Source organism: Pelodiscus sinensis, chromosome 12 (assembly GCF_049634645.1).
Source record: "Pelodiscus sinensis isolate JC-2024 chromosome 12, ASM4963464v1, whole genome shotgun sequence".
NCBI lineage: Eukaryota > Metazoa > Chordata > Testudines > Trionychidae > Pelodiscus > Pelodiscus sinensis.
Genome location: NC_134722.1, coordinates 2,923,202 through 2,946,577, shown reverse-complemented (window position 1 = coordinate 2,946,577; position 23,376 = coordinate 2,923,202). Strand labels below are relative to the sequence as shown.

The 23,376-nt window shown below is 48.6% G+C and overlaps 1 protein-coding gene across 6 annotated transcripts in view; it reads right to left on the bottom strand.

Moving 5' to 3' along the window:
* The window catches only part of ANKRD11 (ankyrin repeat domain containing 11), a 248,330-nt gene that overhangs the window by 60,483 nt on the left and 164,471 nt on the right, over positions 1–23,376 (bottom strand). For all 6 annotated transcript variants that reach the window (XR_012906623.1, XM_075939844.1, XM_075939840.1 and 3 more), the window contains one exon: positions 4,244–4,388. Coding sequence is in view for 4 of the 6 variants with exons in the window: in XM_075939844.1 (XP_075795959.1) it covers positions 4,244–4,330 (87 nt within the window). In the remaining 2 variants the exon portion in view is untranslated. The remainder of the gene's footprint in view (positions 1–4,243; positions 4,389–23,376) is intronic.

The following is a 23,376-nucleotide window of genomic DNA, read 5'->3' as shown; positions in this document are numbered from 1 at the left end:
ACAGAGGGTGAGGGGGCAAACAATGAATTTGGAGTAGGGCATGTGATTCCCCCTATGTCGCCTCTGGGAGAAACCTTCCAGCCCCACCAACCCCTGGAGAACTGGGGCAGCAGGGGTGGAAAGTATGTCCTTCTGGGTCTGGCTAGGGCTGCCTCCTGCAGACTCACAGCACGAGATTCTCTCTGAGGGGGTAGGGCCTGAGGAGGCCCTACCTCCTCAGACACCTCAGCAAGTGAAGGGCACAGGCAAGGTACCTCTGGCTGAGCACAGGATAGGGAACCTGCTCCCAGTGCCTTTCCCAGTGGCCCGACTGCCCTGCACCCAGCCCAGGGCCACCGAGCTCACCCCACCAGGTTAACCACTGCTCTCTCCTGCTATGCCTCCCCCCAACATGTCTCCAGCAGCCAGGGCTGAGCAAGGAGTGGAGAGAGCAGGCAATGCTGCCCTCCCAGACAGACTCTCTCACTGACAACTGCTTCACTGCAGAGAGGCAGTGTCCCAGAGAGGCCACCCTCACCCATCCCCTCTGCTTCCCACCCAGACTTCTGTTGGGTGGGGGGGGGGGAGGGAAAGCAAGCCGGGGGGACAGTGAGGGGTACAGCAGGAGCAGGGGAGACACATGCACAACCTGGAAGGTCCAGCCAAGCAAGTCCCACAAAGGCAGCTTGGTACTTGTAAAAATCTGAAGGAGGTGGATGGGGCCTCTCACCACTCCCCCTCCGGTTTGAGCTGGCTCACCTGATAGATGGAGAAAGACTGGTCCTTTAAACTAGTTCACTCCCCTGCTTGCAGCAGAATAACTAAGGTATCAGAAGCTACTGAAACATCCGGGCTGCAGGGGCAAGAGCATTTCTAGCTCTGCAACTAAAAGGGGGCAGGTTTGTGTGTGCTTCAACACAGCAACAGCCTGCTGCAAAGAACGCAGCTCGAGTCTAGTGCTCTCATCCTGCAGTACACAACCTGTAGCATTCAGCCCACGGGACAGCCAAGCCCATAAATAAATGGGCTCTTGACATTTTGTTTAGAGTTGGTGTCCCAAGTAGTAACCATTTAAGAACTGTAAGTTTAATGTTCATTAAAACAACTTTGCATGGTAAGCTCACCCCGAGGAGAAGATTTTAAATGTTAAGGTTACTCTTTTGCCATTTTATATTTCAGTCATGATTATGTTGAAATTATATTTCAATTAGTTATAAGGTGTACATAGTACCTAGCCATCCCTCCCTCCCTCCGAATGAGTTTACCCAGAAGACACCAACCAATGAACTCGCATTCAAGATACTTCAGCTACCCTCGGAGAGCAGGAGGAGATATAGGCAGAGACATTTGAAGGTGATGACAAATACATACATGAAAAGTTGCTGCTCCATGAAGCGTCCACAGAACAATATTTGGAAGAGAAAGTCTAGCCACCAACTGCCTGTTCCCTCCTACTCTTATAAACACCTAGAAGTAGAAAGTGATGATTCATTTTACGTTATGCTTTAGCCAATTAACTTGGCGCTCAGCTCAGTCCCTAGTGACAAATTTCTTCACAGGTTGAGAAGACCAGAATTAAACAAGTCAAGAGGCTGGGCTCTGTCCCCACTAAGCAATGCTATCCCCACATGGTCTGCATTGAGGCTTTTGGTGGAGCAGCGTAGAAACAATGTCCTAGTTACACAGCCACAAGAAACTAAGCTGCTATTCCCAGCATTTCTATTCATAATATCAGTCAGATGATGCCACGGCAGATAACTGAACTGCAGCCTTTTCTTTAAACGTCCAGGTGCAATGAAATGGAGGCTTAATCGTACGGTAACTGTTCCTTATGCCTTTTTGATGCACCTATTCTATACACAGCCCTAACAAAACGTCAGCTTTACTGTCTAGTGTGGGGATGGGCAATAATTTAGAAATTTCTAAATGGCCCCGGAGTGCCCCGGAAGGGGCGGGGCCAGGACACTTCCATGCTTCCCTGCCCACAGACCCTGATTGGCCTGGGGGGTGGAGGGAGTGCATGAAGTCTTTGCCCCTGACCTCCCGCCCCCCCAGAGAAACGTCAGCTTTTCTGAGCAGCTGGCGGTTCCCTCTAGGCATCTGTGCCCTTGGTGGCGGGAGGAGATTTCACGTGGTCCCCCCTACCCCAGGCCTAGAGTGTCTCTTGTTCCCTGCCCCTACCCTGCAACGGGCATGCTGTGCTTAAAGTCAGCTCAGGTGGTTGACTAAGCACCATGTGGCCCTGGTGGGGGGAGGAGACTGCACACTCCTCTGGCCCCAGGCTCTGATTGGCCTGAGGGCAGGGGAGCGGCAGGGCGTCCATAGGCCGGATCAGGCCCGCAAAGGCCCTTTTGCCCACCCCGGTGTACTGTAATCAGCACTAGTAGTCAGTTCCCAGCCTCGTTTGCCAGGAAGAAGTCTGGCTAAAGTCTGGTATCCTCAATGAACACAACACAGCTGCTCTTTCCCACCACTTCTCCACATTCAAGACTACTGCGCCCAGCTTTTACACTCTTCCCCTTGCTGTCTTCTGGAAGGCGCTCTGCCTGGGGATAGTGTACGCATCCCAGCATGCTCAATGGAAACAGATTCAACTATGCACATGCGGAGTGAGAAAGGGAACTGGGCAGATTCTCCCAACCCATCTGATATTTGACTCCCATCTAAAATGCTGCAGCTGGGCAGCGGCTCTGCCTTTCTCTTTTTGCCAGGTGGCAAGGCCCAAAATCCTTTCTGGGCTGAATGATCAATCTAACGATTCAGCACTCACAAAATTCCAGGGCATGCTGACAACTGTAAAGAAGCCAAGAGCAAGGCTGTGCTAGGGACAAGGTGAGGATCAGCCCTGGAGAATCCATGAACTCCCATCAAGCAGCCAACTGGAGGCAGAACAGAAGCTGGCAGAGGGCAGCATTTCCTTGCCATTGAAACTCTGCAAACCATCTGCAACAGATCAGTGTCTCTGATAGATCCCATTCTGCAGCACTCCCTGTTAATCCTGCAGCCCGTGTTCTAATATTGAGTGGGCAGAGGAGAGCTGGCACTTAGACACTACAGTGATAATCACAGTCTAGATAGATTAAATAGCATTAGCACTGCTCCAAAGGCTGTAGTTACTATGGAAGGGAGAGCACACTGCTGGAAAATGCAAGTCACTCTTATAAACACATCAGAAACAGTTCTGTGGGAAACCCAAGAAGGGAGAGGAAAAGAGAGGAGCAGGGAAATGCGGAGGGAAAACTAGTGAGAAAAGCAAAATCAGAGAAAAGGGAGAAACAGAGGGTGGGAGAATAAGCAGCATCTAGATTTGCCAATAAAGCTCTGACGCACAGAGCAGGAGATGTCTGAACTGCTTCAGAGGCAGGGCATGCTGGGACAAAGCAGGTCAGGGGTTAGAAGCCAAGAGCTGGTAGGTAATATCTGTATCTATAGTGGAGCTATCGTTTGGATACACTTACGTTTCTAATTTAATTATAAATGGCTTTTTAATTCACAATTTCTCAACCGCAGGGGCTGCCTCTGGACTTTGTTATCCATCAAAAGGCTGGAGGGCAGAGACTGGAGTTCAACTCTGGTGCAAAATGAGCAGCATTTATTTTGGAGGTGCAATGGAAAAACAGCAGCATCTTTAAACACCAATTTTATTTCAGTGACCTCATCTGCAACGCTCAGCACAGATCAAACCTCAGAAGCCTTAATTAAAATCCAAACAGCAATATTTTTAGCAGAGCTACGGAAATACCTTTACTTGGTCCACCATTAATTAGAGCACATCAAACTTCCATGGGCACGCAGCACAGCTGAGATTCTCACATGGATACTGTTTTTGTGGGCACAAGAACAGTATGCAAAAAGAAACGAGTTCCTCCCTTAGCGACACTCACAGTACTACTGATTTCACTGCAGTATTTGTCCCTGCAATGGGGTTCTTTAAAGCAGAAAACTTGAAAATTCTCTACCACCTCCCAAAGTGTCTCAAGCCACTGCCAGTCAGACCCAGTACCTCGCAATGGGTATTACAGATTGACAAGAAATGGGCCAAAGTGAAGCATATGGTATGCTGGGGCCGTATCAGCTGGTATGTCACTACCATACAAATACTGTGTGATTCAGATTCAACATCATCTACTGATACAGAGCACTGAGCAATCTCTTAGCACAGCAAATACTAGAGTGGCTTATAAACAGCTGCCAACTCCTGGCGTCTCACTGTGAACCTGCCCTCTCTAAAGTAAGGTGACTATGAAAAAAACAGGCACGCTACCTTTTTCCCCGTTTGTTTCTCCACCATGTCGTTGCTGAGAGAGAAATCTTCTGACTGTGGTGTTTTAGAACACCCACCCTTGGGCATCGTTCTGCCTTCCCTACTTGATCTTCATTTATGCTGCCATCGCCTCATCATCAACCGTCTGTGTAGAGAGAAAAATCAGATGAATTAGAACATTAGATGATGATAATTAAAGAGAAAATACAGGACCATTTCTATTGCAACAAGCCGAACTGCTGCGCTATGCTGTCAGAAAAAGCGCTGGCAGCCCACCATCCCACCTCAAAGTAGGGCCAGTGGCAGGTGCAAATAACCACCTGCATTCTAAATCCTGGCCTGCTTTTGAGAGACTGTTTTATGTTAATTTCTCTCTGTGGCACCAGGGATAGTCATTGTGATGGACTAGACTCAAATGGAAAGCGATACCCTTACTTTGTCTATAGAACTGCTCTGAATTCCCACGTGGGGTTTCTCTCAGCTCCAGTAGCGTCCACCACACACAATTAAGGCCCCAGGGATTGTAAAGATGGGTCCCATGTTCAGGTATTTTTAGCATTAAGGTTAACCATTTGTGCCTATGGAAAGGATAATCAGTCCTATGAATTCTTCTGGCATCAAGGGACTAATGCATAAAGCAATTAAGTGGTGAATTGCCAAGTCCACTTATTAAATGTGCCTTTTGTATTGGCCTGCTTCTCACCTCTCGAGAAAAACAGAGGAAGTGAACACAAAGTACAATGGTCCCTGAAAGGTTTTCAGAGAAGTTACCCCAACCCCTTTCAGTCTCTGCATGGCCATTGTACCTTGGCCTAGGTGAGGCGCAATTCAGGAGAACAACAAAGAGCTCTGTTGCCTGTGCCATGTGTTGCCTGGTTACAGAGCTGAAAAGACAACTGACATCTGCAATACACAGAAGTGTGTGTTGTAACCAAGATCAGATATGTGGTCTGGAGCCAGGGCAAGCAAGGCCTTTTCGGGGAACAAAAATATCTCCTCTCCTGAGGTCAAAAAGCATCAGCACAAGAGTCTACTTTAGGACTTGATTTAGGTCATTAGTCTGAAGCAAAAGCCATATTGTATTTCGGCTGACTTGGCATAAACGGGGGTCATTTGACACATCTTTCCCCTGCTTATTGCCATCCAATGGCATAACACATTAACTGGTTTTACATTGGATGTTTTAAAAGGTACAATTGCAGGAAACTGTCCAGAACACCCTTCAGCGTATGGGAATTAAGTGGGTGAGGACAAGGGAGGGAACAGAAGGAAGACGGGAGGAAAGGAAAACCACCTACCAGGTTTTGGGGTGCCTGAAGAGCTTTAAGGCCCACAACTTGAAATGATTTGAATCAGATGGGTGTTTAGTCCCAAAGAGTGGGGCTAAAACCCAACCACTGACTTCATGCAGATGACTGAATACCCATCAGATACATAGCTTCTCTTCTGTCTATTTTGTGTCCGGACAATGAGCCATCAATTCAGCACTTCTCACCAGAGTTACATTCTGATGCAAAGACCTTTTCCCTAGCCCACTGCTTTGACCACGTCAGTCCTCTTTGCACACATCCACCAGCTCCATCATCTCTCACATACGCCACCTGTCTTTGCTCTCAAGGCTCTCTAGGACCCATCGCCACCCGACCTATGGAATTTCATTACTCTTGCCTCTAACTGGCTCATGATGCAGGCCTCCATCATCTGTCTGTTAAAATTTCAAACAGTCATATTCATGCTTTCTCCCATGCTGCCTGCAGCTCACACACAGGCAGGACTGAGTAAACTAGGGATGTTAAATCGCGGTTATCTAATCGTGTAGTCAATACAATCTGTATCGACTACCGATTAGTGGATAAGGACCGCTCTGCAGAGACGCAGCGGGGGTAGCTCCAGGAGCATCCCTTATCCCGGCCTCCGCTCCCTCTGAGAGGCAAGGGCAGGAGGTGTCACCACGGAGCTGGTGCTGGGGGGAACCAGCTTTTAAGCCAGTTCCTCCCAGCACTGGCTCCTATGAGAAGCAGCATGGGGGAAAGCGAGTCAACTACCCAATAAGCTTATGCTTATCAGTGCTTATGCTTATCAGGTAGTCAACTACTTGCTAACATCTCTGATCCTTCTTCAAATCTCCCTTTAAAACTCTCCTCTGCCATGAAGCCTACAAAAAACTTGGCAATATTTAGGCTACGGATGTGCTCAGACCAGGTCTGTCACGCTGACCAAGACTGTTTCGTGGTACTGCCCGCCCCCACCTCTGTCTCCATCGCCTCTCCCCTGACTGGAAGCTTGGTGCGGCAGGAGCTCTCTTTTGAGCTGTGTCTGCAGCACCTGGCACCAAAAGCTTACTGGATAGTCGACTAGTTGCTCTCCCCTCCACCCACCCACCCACCCACACACGCTGCCTCTGATAGAGCCAGCAAGAGGGAGTGGGAGTAGGAGCCAGTGTTGGGGGGAGACGGCTTAAAAGCCGGTTCCTCCCAGCACCATCTCCGCAGGGGCACGGGAGTAGTGGGGACTGGGCATGAGCCGGAAATCAGCTGTCCCAGGTTCACACTGGCTCCCTCCTGCTGTGCTTTAGCCTTTTAAAAGGCAGAGCTGCAGTGCGGTTAACTTCTGGGCCAGGAGCTAACCCGCTGCAGCTCCCCCGCTTACCGACTAATCTATGGTAAATCCATCGACTAGTCGATTAGTTGATTAAATTAAATTTAACATTCCTAATGGAAAGGTCTTCGTCTTGTAAACCTGTCTGTAAACTACAGTCCCCACCCACCCCACTGAGAAGAGCCTCCTCAGATGTGTTTTTTGTAATGTTTAAAATGTTTCATGACTCTTTGGTAGCCCTACAGCAACAGAAGAGAACCAACCAAACGCTATCCATACACGACGCTGAGGCACATAATTTAATAGAGATGCCACAGCAAGACATGGCTTTCTTCAGAGCAGACATGTTAGATTCTGCTCTCAACACAGGTGCCTTTAGGGACGGGGGCTTCAGTCCCCCTCCCCCAATTCATACAAGAGCATTGCTGTTCCCCGTCATCAGGGAGCAAGGGGTAAGTGCACCATTTGCTGCATTCCCCACTCTGCCTCAGCTGGGCGACATGCACCCTCCCTCAGCTGTGCCCGCTGGAGCTGCAGCAGCCATAGAGGCGCTTCTCTCCTGGCCCCAAGCTGCTGTAGTGAGAGGGCGGGAGTTGTCCTCTCTCCCCGGGGGCAGCCTGCATCCTGAACCCTCCTCCCTAGCCCCACCCTAGAAGAGTAATTTAAATGAAAAAAAAACCCCAAAATGAATTGAGGTAAGTACCCAAGCAAGAGCAGGTCAATCTTCTAGTGGGTGTGTACGTATGTATGGGGAGGGGAGGGACTGGCACTGGAGATGAAGAGTGGGACATGAGGAGTGTTCCAGAGCTTACATGGGTCGTAAGGAGCCGTTTCAGCATAGGCATTTCCACAACAATGTGGCAATCTAAGCCAGTGGTCTCCAACCTTTTTACACCCAAGATCACTTTTTAAATCTCGGAACAGGCGAAGATCTACCGCCCCGCCCCTTCCTTGAAGCCCCCGCCCTCTCTCTATTCTCCTCCTGTCCATCATTTGCTATCCCCAGCCCTTACTTACACACTCTGATAAACAGTTTATTTTTAAATTATGCGATGTATAAAATTAAAATCAAGTGTTTATAGTTATGAAATAAATGGTCTGTTTTTTATTCATGCTATTTAAATCTAAAATGAAGCATTTATAATTATACATTTTGTGGGGACAGAGTTCTATGGCTGGGGGCAGGGGAGAGGGAACAAGGTGCTGGGAGGGCAGAGGACAGGGTTCTGCAGCAGGGGACAGAGTGCCAGTGGGGACAGGTTTCTGCAGCTGGGGACAGGAACAGGGACAGCGTTCTGTAGCTGGGAGCAGGGGAGTGGAACAGAATTCTGTGGCTGGGGACAGGGGAGTGGGGACAGAGTTCGGGGAGTGGGGACAGTTCTGTAGCTGGGGACAGGGGAGTGGGGACAGAGTTCGGGGAGTGAGGACAGAGTTCTGTAGCTGGGGACAGGGGAGGGGGGACAGAGTTTGGGGAGTGGGGACAGTTCTGTAGCTGGGGACAGGAGAGTGGGGACAGAGTTCTGTGACTGGGGAGTGGGGGCTGGGGTGCCAGTGGAGGCAGAGAGTCCCCTGCATCTGAATCCTCCCAGGATTCCCCCGCCCCCAGAGGGAAACCAGCGTGTGCCTGCCCCAGGGCCGACCCCCTGGCACAGGAAAACCCCGTGCGCGCCTGCCCTCGGGGCCAACTCCCCCAGCGCAGGGAAACCCCGCACGCACCTGCCCCGGGGCTGACTCACCCCTCCTGTGTGGTGCAGGGAGCCGATGCTCTCTCGCAGTACACCCAGCAGAGCAGCTAGCGCTACTTCCAGAATCGCTGGAAGTGGCGCTAAGCTGTGGGACTTCTGTCCATCCCCGGGAAGACGACACTACCTCCATTTTCACTGGAGATAGGTAGTGGGGCTTCTTGGGGGTGGGAAGGAAAAGGGGGCGGGGCAGACAGGACGCCTCGCAATCAACCTGTTGGTGACCACCGATCTAAGTGATGGAAAATCCAAGAACATGGCGTTCATGTTAGAAATCCCGTTTTCGTCTTCATGGCCTGTGAAAACCCATGGCCCACAGGACAGCTATAGAAAGGCAAGACCAGGATTAGGTAGCAACACTCTGCCCTGTAACACAGGCTGACTAGGTCACATTACAAACCAAGTCCAATTTATGATTCCATTTCAAATGCCTCCCTAAAACTGGGTTTTATGGTCACATGTACTGTCGATTTAGTCTTGAAAAAATCTGTCCACAGTGGCTGCCACTGTGGCGGTTAGTAGCCAGGGTGTATACCGATTCACGGAGAGCTTGGAAAACCTGTTTTACGGAGAAAAGGCCAGACGGGTGGCAGATTAATTCCGCACCCCTTCTGTTCATCTCGCTGACTCATTACACTTGGAAAGCTGGCTGCTGCTTCATGTAAACAGAGCACTGGCCTATTTAGCAGCTTGGAGGGAGTATTACATTTGCACAACAATTACCAATAATGCTTGCAGTCCTCATTTCATTTTTAAGCACAGTTTATAGAAGTCAGAGGGGAGGCACAAATGCCCAGTCTGTAAGAGCTACCCCCAGGTGAAAGGAGAAAGGCCACTGCCAGCAAGCAGGACGGGCCGAGACACATTAGTATTACATACAATTTGGCTCCCATCCCTCCTCATCTGAAAACTGGACAAACCGCCCCTTCTACTCCACTACTTTAAACTTTACTTCCCTACCAAGAGACAATCATCAACATTTTTTATTTTGTAAACAATTAACTAAGCTCCTTGAACCAGATGATTACACTTCTGCCACACAATAAGGGAGAGGGAGACCATGGGAGCACAACATAATAAAATCCCTAACACATTTCCACAACAACAAAAGAAACTGTTTACATGTGGCAGGCAGCCAACCTACTGGGTTCCACCAACCCAGGCGCAAACAAGTGTGCACCAGCCTTTTCGACCTGGTTCCCATAGCCATTTGCAAGTCATTTTTATATAGTGGTTTCAGTGCATCCAGCCGGGAAAGAGAAGAGGGGGGAGGGGGGGGGGGAGGGGAGAGAAGAGACTGCCTCTAAGGCCAAGCAAGACTGTAAATTACACCTGACTCCTGGGTCACAAACCCTACTACAGACAACAGATATTGGTGAAGATGGCTAGGAGACTAAAACATCTGAGTGCCCCTCAGACCCCTATGTCTAAGCTCGGTTATTTTTGTCCTCTGTTTTTTCCCTACAGAAATTAACAATGTTTTTTAAACTTTTACCACCCACTAAAATAAAAAATATTTAGCAGCAAAGACCATTTTTCATCCCCCTCCAACCGCCACTACCGAGCCTGCTATATGGCATCAGCTGCTCCAAGTACTGCAGAGACTTCTTTCAAGACAACAGCCTGATTTATAGGAGGTCAGAACGGTTAAAATGTTGCCAACTGTTTGGCAAGGATCACTCCCTGTCCCCGCCTAGCACACTGTCACGCATGTTCTGCAGCCAGCAGATCCTGAGGAAACCCCGCAGAAACAGAAACATTTGGTGGCCTTATAAGGAACAGATCTGGGTATTTGCCTATAGAGTCCTCCACCAACAAAACTGAACTTACACTACAAAATGAGACTTGTTTCCACAGGGAGACACTGTCCCCGCTCCGCTTTTGGAGGCTCAAGCCAGCCAACAGAATTGTTTATTTTCCCCAAGGCACTATTAATCCCAACATCTCTATAGGTGATCTCAAAAATGGATGGACCCAAAAAGGAAAAACTGTGCTTCCAAAAATGCACAATTATGAAACAAGTGCTCCCTGTCTTTCCTCGTTTGAAAATAACACATTTGAGGAGGCCTAGTTCTTGTTATGGAGGGAGGTTGGAGGGGAAGGCACGCAATATAGGACACGCAGTATTACATGGGCCTCCCTTAAGACAAAATTGGGCTCCTTGTCACCCTTGCTGCTACTGAGATGACAGACTTAGGATTGGCAAAACCATATCCAGCTGGGCTCTGTGAAAGCACTACTCTTATTTCTCACAGCCACCCAGTATGAGAAAAATGTGCTTTTTACATAAAGGAAATCTATTTTGTACCTAGAGTTCATCAACCCATAATGCATATTTAGCCACAGTATTTTTTGTATCTCTCCCTTTTACAGACTCAGCTGTGCTGGCTCTTCTACTGGTCACTTGTTAATACATATGACGATGGGAGATCTTAGGATATTTTCACATGCATAATATATATATTGTACCTAGAAAGGGGTAGGCTGACAATTGTTTATACACATTTGTTTCAATTATAAAATATTGTTCTGAAAGACAAATATGAATAACTGTGCAAACTTCGAAACGGTGCTTAAAATCATTTCTTCCTAGGCACAAAGGATGGTGAAGGTTGACCAGAAACAACATTAAGCTTTTAGGGCAATAATTTAAAAAACATTACATTTTTGAAAGGATGGAAAGCGACATCTGCAAATGTACAAATCCCATATGTACAAATCCCAAATGCTGGAGGGTTAAATGTACGCCACAGGTAGTGAGTTTTGTATAGGTGTTTCCATTATCCATTGTAACTCTTCCTCACTACCCTTCATCCCATAATGCGGTGTTTCCCAAATGGTGTTCTGCAGAACCTCGGGGTTCAGTGAAGTGAAAATAAGGGTTCTGCGAAAAAATTCCATTACAATATTTTATGATTTAAAAAAATGTTTTTAAATGTGTGCAATTAAACTAAATGTTGATCTCATGGCCTTGTTTAGCATTTGTTTATTATTATCCTTACTTATTTGTGGTCTACTTTTTCAGCTCCATGTATAAGACTGTTACTAGGGGGTTCTGCAAAATTCTTTCGAGTTTAAAAGGGTTCCGTGGCCAAATAAAATTGGGAAACACTGCCATAATGTAAAAAACTGGGAGTAGGAGGTTTTGTCTGTGAATGAACTAGATCTTTTTAAAGATACATGTACAACTGGTGATCCAGCTACTCTTGTGGAAGAAGGGAATAATTATTATTCTTTCTATGCTCTGAATCAATTCAGGAAGTGATAAAGTCCATCTTTTTCTATACTTGTGTAAGGGCATAGGAAGGCAGGAGTGCTTTGAGCTAAAAAAATATAAACACAGGCGGGCTTTTGTTTGGTTTGAATATTATAGCGTGTAATTACAAAGATTAAGAATCAGATATTTTAGCATAATAGAGGATAATGTAATGAATCTATGCATTTTTAAAGACTAAAGGTGTTTCCAGTTCTTCTAAAAGTGACAGTTGAGGGGTTATGTTAAGGCTGTTTGGGTGACCTTAACAGTAGGTTACTAAGTTTTCAGCTCCAGCTTAAAGCATTTTGGCCTGGGAAGTTCATTAGGTTTTCTTTTAAAATATGTAACAAATTCAAGAACTGGTCTGAAATCAACAAGATTACAATCATTATAGACAATTTCAAGGTACAGTAAAACTCCGATGGTCCGGCATCTGATGGTCCGGCACCATCAGGAACCCGGAAGTGCTCCGGGCAGCCGGACCATTGGAGCTGCTCTGCCCCCAGCTTCCTGGATTCAGCCGCTGCTAAAACTGACCAGTGGCTGAATCCGGGGGCAGAGCAGCTGGAGTGCTGCCGGGTAGGTGTCATAGCGCTGCCCCTCTGGGCTGAGGGACCAACCTGGCAGCACCCCAGCTGTCCCCGATTCAGCCGCTGCTGAAACTGATCAGCGGCCGACTCCAGGAAGCCTGGGGCAGAGCAGCTCTGCCTCGGGCTTCCTGGAGTCAGCCGCTGATCAGTTTCAGCAGCAGCTGACTTGGGGACACCTGGGGCAGAGCAGCTGGGGTGCTGCCGGGTTGGTCCAGTAGCGCTGAGGAGCGGTGCTGCGGGACCAACCTGGCAGCACTCCAGCTGCTCTGCCCCAGGCGTTGCCAAGAGCAGTTGGGGTGCTGCCGGGTTGGTCTCGCCGCGCCAAGGGTCAGCGCTACTGGACGAACCCGGCAGCATTCCAGCTGCTCTGCTGCAGGCGTCCCGATTCAGCCGCTGCTGAAACTGACCAGCAGGGGCTGAATCAGGGAGGCTTGGGGCAGAGCTGGACTATCAGAAGGGGGGGCTATGAGGGGTCTGTGATCAGACCCCTCATAGCCCCCCCTTCTGATAGTCTGGCATATCTGATAATCCGGCACCCCCTGAGTCCTAAAGGTGCCGGATTATCGAAAGTTTACTGTACTACATGTAAGAAGGAAAAAGCAAAAGCACAACTACAAAATGGGGAATAACCAGAAAGGTGGTAGTACATTTGAACCTCTTTAATCCAGCAACCCTGAAAAACAGGGTATGCTAAAGATTTTGCCAGGTCAGGGAGGGTGCAACGGTTTGGGGGCACTTATGTGGCACCCCATTCCTGGGGACACATATGGCTTCATTAGGGACACCCAGAGAATAGACATCAAGTGTATTTCTGAAAAAGATCTGGGGCCATAATGGATCACAAACTGAATGAGTCAACATGATGTAACTGTAAACCAGGCTAATATTCCAGGATGTTTTAACAAGAGGACTGTATGTAAGACATGGGAGGGAAATGACCCACTCTGTTCTGTACTAGTGGGCCTGAGCTGGGGTATTGGGTCCAATTCTGGGAGCTACATTTTAGGAAATATGTGGACAAATTGGAGATCGCCCAGAGGAGAAACAACAAAACAAAAATGGAAAACTGGGCATGTTTAATTTTGAGACTGAGAAGGGCTCTCAGACCAATCTCCACATAAATTATGGCTGTTATTAAGAGGACAATAATCAATTGTTCTCTCTGTTCACTCAAGGTAGGACAAGAAATAATGGTCCAAATTCGCAGCAAGGAAGATTTAGGATAGATATCAGGAAAAAGGAACTCTTAGTTAAGTTCTGGAACAGGCTTCCAAAGGAAGCTGTGGAGTCCTCCCCACAGGAGACTTTTAAGAAAAGGTTAGACAGACACCTGCCAGGTATGGTCTCTATTTACTTGCTCCTGCCACAACACAGGGGCTGGACTCCATCACCTCTCAAGGTCTCTTCCATCTCAACATTTCTAGGATTCTGCAGGAGACTGGCTCTACAGAAATTCTGGCAAAGACACGTCCATTCCTTGGCAGACTACCTCTTTCTGGCTGCGTGTGTCCTCCTATTCTCCAGATCAATCCCATCCTTCCATTCTTTCACACTCCTACCTCCTTGCACACCCACACATTCTGACTGATGCTTCCATAATTACCATCTGCACCTGGGTTCACAGCCATGGAAAGGCACCCCCGCCCCAACTGCCATTTTCAGAACAAGCAGAAATGAGAAAAGCCTTAGGGGGCAGCCATGTCAGTCTGCAACTTTAAAAACAACAAGTGGTCCTGAGGCACCTTAGAGACTAACAAAGATAATACACAGTATCGCACGCTTTCGGAGGAGCTGGAAGGCCCTTATTCTCTAACAATGCACAGATCTATTTCTTCAGTATCCATTATGCTAGACCAGTGGGTACCAACCTTTTTTATACAGCAGACTGGCAAACCAGTAGACTGGTAACATTTTATTTGCATATTCACTGTGCAAATGCCTATACAAATATGCAAATAAAATGTTACTTGTCCACCAAAATATGTACCCCAACCAGGACTGGCCTTAGGGAAAATGGCGCCACTACCCCCACCCCTCGGGCATGGCCCCCCTCCGCTCCAAGCATAGTGCACCCCATTTCCCTGGGCTCACATGGGCTCCCTGACCCCTGGATCCTGTGTCCTTTTGCCATTAACTCCTGCCCCCTAACTCCTACACTGTGCCCCTAACCCCAACATTTTGTCGCCTTGACCCCAACCTCTGTAAAATCCCATCTGCAGCCCAACCCCCGCACTGCTCTCCACCTGTACCCCCAGCTCCAGCCCTGCATTGCTAGTGTGCCTGCCACACTGGTCCCTGCCCAGGATCACCCAACACCTTACGCCAGTGGTTCTCAAACTTGACCTGTCACCCACTTCGCTCAATGCAAACCTTTCTGAGGACCCCCAGTGGCTAATGGAAACTCACCGCTAATTACAGAATTACACCCAAGCCATGCTGCCAGTGCTGCAGCTGGGGAGAAGAGTTTCATTTAACCAGTATGAAAGGCAATATTAATTTCAATTATTAGCCAGACTAAGCGCTTTAACTTTCTCAATGTTAGTTTATTGAACTTCATTTTAAATAAAGTAAAATATGAATTTATGTCCAACACAAAAGGCCCTCGTGTTTTCTTTAATAAAGGCAGGGGTGGGGAAACATTTTTGGGTCGGGGGCCACTGACCCACCGAAAAATCAGTTGGGGCCCACACAAGAAAGAAAAAAAACAACTTTCCAAAAAATCCCACCCCTCACAGATGTGGCCCCCAACTGAGACACTTCATTCCTCTGGCGCTCCAGCCCCATCGGGGGGAGGGGGGGGGAGGAGAGGGGAGGGGGGAGGAGGATTGAGATTCAGGGTTTCTCACAGGCCAGGTTTACTCTTCTGGGGTTCCAGGGTTAGTGGATTTTGTGGACCCCCTCAAGGCTCTGGGGCTGGGACAAACCCATGAACTGAATTGTTCAGTAAGGCTTGGGGCTCTCATCCCCCGGCCTGAGCGGGAAGCCAGTGCTGGTACTCCACCTGCGGGGCATGGGGGAGGAGGAGTGTGCAGCGCCCTGGAAGCTGGCAGTCCTGGCAGCCCCCAAGGCCCGGCAGCCAGCGGTTCGCAGACTGCTCTGGGTGACAGGTTTGATGCCTTACAGAGGATTCCCCCTTCCCCAGTCTTGGGCTGTAAGTAGCCCTGGTTCTAAGCAGGGTTTAGATTAGACCTGATTAGATCCTCTCAGTGGTTCCCCCCAGACCAGCCTGCTACATTACAACTCACTAGAAAAGAACACTGCAGAAAGGGCCCTGGAGCTCACAGTGGAACACAAGCTAAGTGCAAGGCAACAGCATAACACTGTGGGGGGGAGGGAGGGGAAATGACCAAACTTCATTCTGAGATGCATTAGCAACAGAGCTGTATGCAAGACCTGAGAAATAACCCTCCTGCTCTACTCTGCGCTGATTAGGTTTCAGCTGGAGTCTTGTGTCCAATTCTGGGCGCCACGTTTCAGGAAAGATGTGGACAAATTGCAAAAAGTGCAGAGAAGAGCAAGAAACAATTCAAAGGCTAGAAAACATGAGCTGTGGGGGAAGACTAAAGTTGGGTTTGTTTAGGGCGGGAAGAGAAGACTGAGGGGGAGATATACATTTTCTAGTAAATAAAAGGTTGTTAGAAGGAGGAAGGATACACATTGTTCTTTTTAACCTCTGAGGACAGGACAATCAACAATGGGCTTCCATTGCAGCAAGGACAGTTTCAGTTGGACATTAGGAAAAACTTCCTGTCATAGTACTTAAGCACTGGAGTAAAATGCCTGGCGAGGTTGAGAAATCTCCAAAGACAGAGATTCCTAAGAGCTGGTGTGACGGCGAGTCGGGGTTCCCCCTGATCCTGCAGCTGGTAGCAGCAAGAACAGACCCTGCCAGCCAGTAGAACAGAGAGGGGTTATTGCTTCTCCGGGATACAGCCCAGCGTAGACACGATGTGGTTTCAGAAGTCAGGGCCAGGATGCCTCAGATCTCTTGGGTTAGGGGTTCCATTGCCCCCCCAGACCCTCAGCCTAGGTGGTTTCCTTCATGTTTCCCAGCCAGCCACTGACCCTTCCCCTGAAACCTCTCTTCCTTTATTCCGTCCCCTCCCTCAACCAGTCAGATAGGTTGGGTCTTTGCCCTCGTGACTTTAGGCAGCCGTCCTGCTGGGCAGTGCTACAGATACCGGCCAGTAGGGGGGTCACCCCCACTCAAAACAAAGCCACCAATGGATACCTAGAGTGCATGGCCTGCCCACTACATCACAGCTCGTTAAACAAAACACCTGTCAGGGATGGTCTACGGATGAGTGGTGGGCAAACCTTTTGGCCTGAGGGCCACAGCTGGGCTCAGAAATTGTACAGAGGGAAGGCTGTGCCTCCCCAAAAAGCCAAATATGGCCTGGCTCCCACCCCCATCCAATGCCCCTGCTCCCTGACAGCCCACCCACACCCCCTGCACCCCATCCAACCCCTCTACTCGCTGTCCCGACTGACCGAGCACCCCTGGACTTCTATCGAATACCCTTCCACTCCCTGACGCCTCCCAGAGCCCACAGCATCCTATCCAATCCCTCCTGCAGCCACCCCCTAGATCCCTTTCCTCCCCGCGGCACGTGACATTGCAGCCGTGAGGCTTGGCCAGAGCTCACAGCCGTACCACCTGGAGTAGAAGGGCTGAGGTGCAGTGAATGTGCTGCCCCAAGCCCGGGAGAGCTGAGGATTGCGGAGGGGGGAGGGTGGAATAGGAGTGGGTGGAAGGGAAAGGGCCTGGGCTAGCCTCCTTGTGCAAGAGCTCAAGGCCCAGATGGAAAGGTCTGGCAGGCTGGATGTAGCCCATGGGCCATAGTTTACAACCCCTCACTCCCTTCCTGGTCTAGATAACACTTAGTCCTGCTAATCCTCTTGATGTCCCTCCCAGCTCTGCGATGCTAAATAATGGTTCTAGAGACATGCAACATATTTCTGAGACATAAGGAATGAAAACCAGTTGTATAAAACAATCCACTTTTTAAGACCGATCGCCACTGGAGAGCCTCTGTTCATTTAAACGGGGGTGGGGAACCCCCCCAACTCGACTTGCATACCACAACCTAGTGGGGTCCAGGCTAGTAGATTTTGTGTGCTCCAGCCCCACAGTAGGCACAGGCCCCCCGGTGCTGAGGGAGGGGCAAGCCCTGAGCCTCAGAGGCTGGATCCAGGCAAGCCAGGGTCTGCATCCAGCTCTGGGGCCTATGGTTCCCCATCCCTGATTTAAAATATTAATTCAGGCTCTCTTGGAACTCCCGTCTTTTTGTCTGTTTTGTAAGAGAACATTCAGAACGCTCTGGCCTGGGTCCCCACAAGCCCCAGCGTGAATCCAAGCCTGCAACGCACTTGAGGGCTCTGCTGACATCAAGCAGCGGAAATGCAGCTCGAGCCGTTTGTGAGCAGCATCAGAGCCCTCAGAATGAACTTTGCTTTGTACTCACTTTGATGACTCCTAACGCTATAGCTGTGGGTTCCTGTTTGGTTCCACTTCTGAAATCTCAACTGTTTTAATTGGAAGTCTCCTGGACTGCAGGAGAGCAAGGCAGGACAGGCTCCCAACAGGAGAGCTCCCCTACAGCCATCTCACACATAAGCTAAGGTGAGGCGAAAGGGGGTGAAACAGACAAATGTGGATGGAAAGGAGTGCTGATAGCAGCCTTACTTCTGTGTAACACCACGGTAGGAGGATCCTTGCACCGGGAGGCAGAAATACACGTTTATTAGCAGCTGTAGGACTTCTCTTGAGACTACAGAACATTAACTGTCGTGTCATTATTCCAATGTTTCAGTTTTTGGGGGGAGGGAATGTTGTGAACTCACATTTTCAAGCTGGAAGAACATTTCACGATAGCTCCCAGAGGTTACTGAGAATTCTGTATCCTCCATTTGGTACTGAATACATAAGAATGAAGGAAGGAACATTAGAGATTCGATGCACGGTGAATCATGAAACTCAGTTGAAGCTACACTGTATACCCTGGTGAGCCAAGTGATAGCTCAAGGCCAGCCTCATGTACTTTCTCAGGCAAATCTGTATGTACAGAGAGGCATCCATATGTTTTCTTATCTCCCAAGAAGAGAATTTCCATAAATCAAATTGCATTTACCAAATCATGGCAGAAAGGGCTTACTAAAATGTTTGTTTTGCAACTATGGTTTCTTTCCTGAGCCAGCGTTCCTCCAGGTGCACTGCCTTTCCTCCTGAACTACTGATCTGCATACTTTTCGTTTTCTTCATTCCTGGCACTGACTGCTTATCACACGCAGAGCGTGCTGGCTGAACACTATTTTAATAGAAAGCTATTACATCAGCTCACACAAGTGCCATCTGTTTCTTACTTAAGGAAAGCTGAGGCGCTGAGAGGTATCAGAATGTTATGGATTTGCGCTTCTTATTTGGAGCCACCTGACCATTATATTGTGTATTTACTCCACAGAAAGCTCGCGGTTCAATTCTACTCTCCCGGAGGCAAATCCAACGGTACCCACATTTAATGAAGTTCAGTTGCTCAAGTGACCCCCTGGTCCCTGTGTGCACTGAGCAGGCCTGAGTTCCACTGGTATGCCACTATAGTGGGGCGTAGTGGTCTCCCTCCAAATTGGAGACTGGGGCACTGCTACACTCCTCCTCATGGGCAGGGCTAACTCCACACCAGCCATTTCACTAGAAGTCCAGGGGCAGGACAGGAAATATAAAAAGAGAGCCCTGGAGCTCAGCTGGGGCTGGACTAGGGGACGGAGCAGACCTCTTCCCGAGGGTGGAGATTTCTACAGGATCACAGTAGAGTTGGATCAGGCTGCTGGAGGAGACAGAAGACCCTGAGGAGGGATGGAAGTGTCCACCACCCAGCTGTGAGTCAATAAGCCAGAGCCTCACTTGCTGGAGCTCCAACAACTAAGTGAGGTAGGAAGCAGCCCAGGGGAACCAGACCTTGACCTGACTGTGCTGCTGGGAAGCGAGGCAGTGTGGCTCACTGATTTCCCTGCTGACCCAGTGGAGAGACTGCCCATCACTGTTAGAGGCCTAGGTGGGACCTGGTGGAACAGAGTAGGCCCCTGCTGCCATCTGACACCTGGCGTGGCTTCAAACTCATTCTAGGACAAGAGGCTGGCACCGAAGGCTCTGCTTGTTCCCACCCAGCGGGCCAGAGATCCGCTCCAGACTGTTAACCGCTGTCTGCCCGAGCAAGGAGGCTATGAGTGCAAGATGGTTTGTGCTCAGGTCCTCCCACTAGACGATTGCCACGGTGAAGATTTTGTCATGGTTATTTTTAGTAAAAGCCAAAGACAGGTTAAAATTCATGGAAGTTTCTGACCTGTCCCTGGTTTTTATTAAAAGTCTCCACAACAAGAGGGGACCGGTTGTTTGCTTAAGGGCCATAGTGACTAGTTATCCTCAGATTTTAAATGAGTCTGGTGGGTCAGAGCACCATGTCCTCTCTTTCCCCCTGCCCCCATAACAAATCTGGTTTTAACTGGCCATATTGTCTGCAGCTCTCAGAGAGGGCAAAGACTTAAGACAGAGCTAAAATACCTTTAACACGGATGGCCTTACTGGGCCATTTTCTGGAGTAAGTAGAAGATGCCAGTTTTCAAGGGACACCATTTACAAGCACCATCTTCCACTTCCCAGATTCTCTCCCCATCCTCAAACACCTTTTAAACACAAACACCTGAACCCATTAGCCAAGGTCAAGTACAATCAGGGATGATAACTCCCCAAATGAGCTCAGGACCACAACTGATGCACCCAAGTTGCAATACATCTTAAATGACCATACCTCTAGACCCCCAGAAGCCCAGTCTCTGCATGTCCCACCCACCAACCAGCGGTCAGTTCTTCCAGATGTGGCAGCAGCAACAGTGGGGAGATTGGTAGGTGGGTCACATGATTGTAACGCCTGTACGAAGGACATTCATGTTATGAATATTTTACATCTAATCCCAACAATCTAATTCAGGTTTGTTTGTTTTTCGCTGGGGACAGCACTCAAGCGGGGAAGCCTTTTTACAAACACACCACACACTCTGGAACAAAAATGGCAAGAAGCCAATGCCAGAAAACAATTGGGAAATAGAAAAAAGATGTTTGCACCAGTTTCATAATTCCCTATTGCTGTTCAAATAGGAAGGGGGTAGAGGAACTGAACACTGCAGAACGCCTGCTAAACACATCTCTGGACTCCAGGACAGCCACACACATGCAGCTGCTCTCAAAGTCAGCCCTGAACACTTACAGAGCTAAGGCTGCTGCCCTCCTCCACTCCTCCTGAAAAGAAGATGCCTTGCCTCTCACATTGCTGAAGAAGATAAGATGGTTCTTATATCCTTTGAACAGTCTGATGGGAACCTTGGAATTTCAATGAGCTTGTTTCATCCCTAAATATGAGCTATATAGATCTGTTTGGAAGAGCAATGTTGTGCTATTGAACTAAGCTGTGATACAGCAAAAACTTGCTGCTGCTTCTGTCAGGCTTTTGCATACTGCCACCAAGATATCTCAGGGTTTGGGGTCTTTAATTCTGTTTTTTGCCTGAAGCACTATTTTCTATAGGAAATCCTCATACTCTTTTCTCTTCCTGTCCTGCACTGATCCTCCTAAAAGAGACAGCCTTGCCTGATTTGTAACTTTTACCACTGCTGGTCATTTTATTGAAGAAGCAGAACAGAATCTCTCCCTATTGATTTGATCTTTTTCCATTTGGCAAGAGTAAACGGTGTCACTCATTTATCTCGGCCTTCCTGCCATCACCGCCAGTGTCACCAGGCATGAGCATTTCTTTGGGAACTCCACTGGCTAATGGCTAACACATAAATGTAAGCCAGTGGATATTCTCTGCTGGATGGTAGCTCCTCATCCTAAAATTGTAGGATAAATATACTCTGTGCAAAAACGAGCATAGGTTAATACTTAAATTACAGGTCTCCCAAAGCCTATTTCATTCTTGGTGCCTCCTTCCTCCCCAATCAACTCCTACTCTAAACCAGTGAGTGGTTCTCCAACTTTTTGGCCCACGGCTCACCATACTCAACACAAACCTTTCCGCAGACCACTAGCATGATGATAAAATGCCTTCACTTATCTCTAAATACCTGGCTTAAATACTGAATTAGGCTACTGGAGCTATAACATAAAGGGATGTATATAGCCAATAAAGGAAATATTAATCAAAATCAAAATAATTAAGTAGATTATCCACTTTATCATTTTAAGTTTACCAAACTTTGTTTTAAAAACAGTCAAATACTGCTTTATGTCCAAAGCAAAAGGTTTCAACATGGTCTATTTATGGCTTGGGTGCAGAACCTTTTTTGGGTTGGGGGCCACTGATCCACAGGAAAATCAGTCGGCGGCCACACAAAAGCGAGAGGCAACCCCTACAAAACAAAACCCCAACCTTCACTGATATGACCCGTAACAGAGACACATTACTTCCCTGGTGCTCCAGTTTCAAGGAGGGGAGGGGGAGGAAGGACCAAGGTTTAGGGCCTCCCACAGCCAGATTAACTCTGAGTCCCCGGGTTAGTAGATTCTGAGAGTCCCCTCAGGCTCTGGGTTGAAGCCAAGAATGAGAGTGTGAGGGGTCTGCGTGGGAATTAGGGTGCTGGAGAGGGTTGGGAGTAAGGGGTCTGGCTGGGAGTTTGGGGCAGGAGTTGGTGAGGTCTGGCGGGGAGGGAGGGTGCAGGAGCAAGCTCAGGGTGCGAGTTTGGGCATGAGAGAGATGGGGGGTGCTTACCTGGTTTCGCATCCCCCCGCTGCTCCCAGGCACCGCCTTCTACTGCTCCGACTGATCACGATTCCAGCCAATGGGAGCAGCGGGGAAAGCCTCCAGGCAGCATTTCCCTGTGCTGTTGTTTTCCCAGCTGCGAGGGGGGGGGGGGGGAGGAGAGTGGCAGCACAAGGAGCCACTTGCTCCCCCTGTGAGATGGCTCCTGAGGCTCAGCTCGAGGCTCTCCCTGTCCCCCCTAGAGGGAAGCTGGCGCTGTTGCTCCAACCTTAGGGGGAAAGGAGGGGGTTGGAAGGGGCTGAGTCTGGACCCACCTGCAAGGCAACCACAGATCACAAGTGGCCCATGGACTGCAGTTTGAGGACCAGTGTTCTAAACCAGTGTTTCCCAAAAAGAGGTTCTGCGAGAAAATTCCATCAACCTGAATTATGGGAGTGGAATTTTCATTCATTTATGTATTTCATTGAAAACTATTTTCATTTGCGTTTGCCATGATGTGTCCCTGTGTAATGCCAGCTTAGCCAGAGTGGGGACGATGTCACTACTCAGTCAGGGGTTCCGCAAAATTCTCGAGTTCAAAAAGGTTCCATGGCCAAATAAAATTGGGAGACACTGTTCTAAACCATAGTACTTCCAAAGAAACTGGACTAAACTGAACTAGATACGAAACAGCAATTCATTTAAAGAAGTATATTTCTGTATAGATGAGAATCAATGTACTGCACGCGGCAATTGCTGAACATGTCTTCAGAGAAAGAATGATGGAAACACAGATTAAAAAATATGTGCCTATATTAGGATCATGGTCCTTTGAGCACATATGCTCCTTTGCCAAAGAACGAAAACCACACCTCAGCCTCTGGTCCTAATTAAGCTGGTTGCACGCTAGGTCTGTTTCCTCCTTTAATGAACTAGAAGTTTTGTTAGAAAGCTGCTGTTTAAATGCTCACTACACATCACATGATCGAGGTTAAAAATGCCTAGAACTGTGTCTGAGCTGCAAACCACACACCCTCCCCCACTCCTCCTTTCTGGAAACCTTAAGCTTGCAGATGTCCTTGTCAATATTTCAGATCAATGCCCCTTGGTCTCGCAAAGAGAAAAATCATCTTCAGAGAAGCAGCATTGACGGAGTAAAGGGCAGAATGTTCATACAGCCAGCACAGGAGGAAAACAACAGTTGCTTTTTAACATA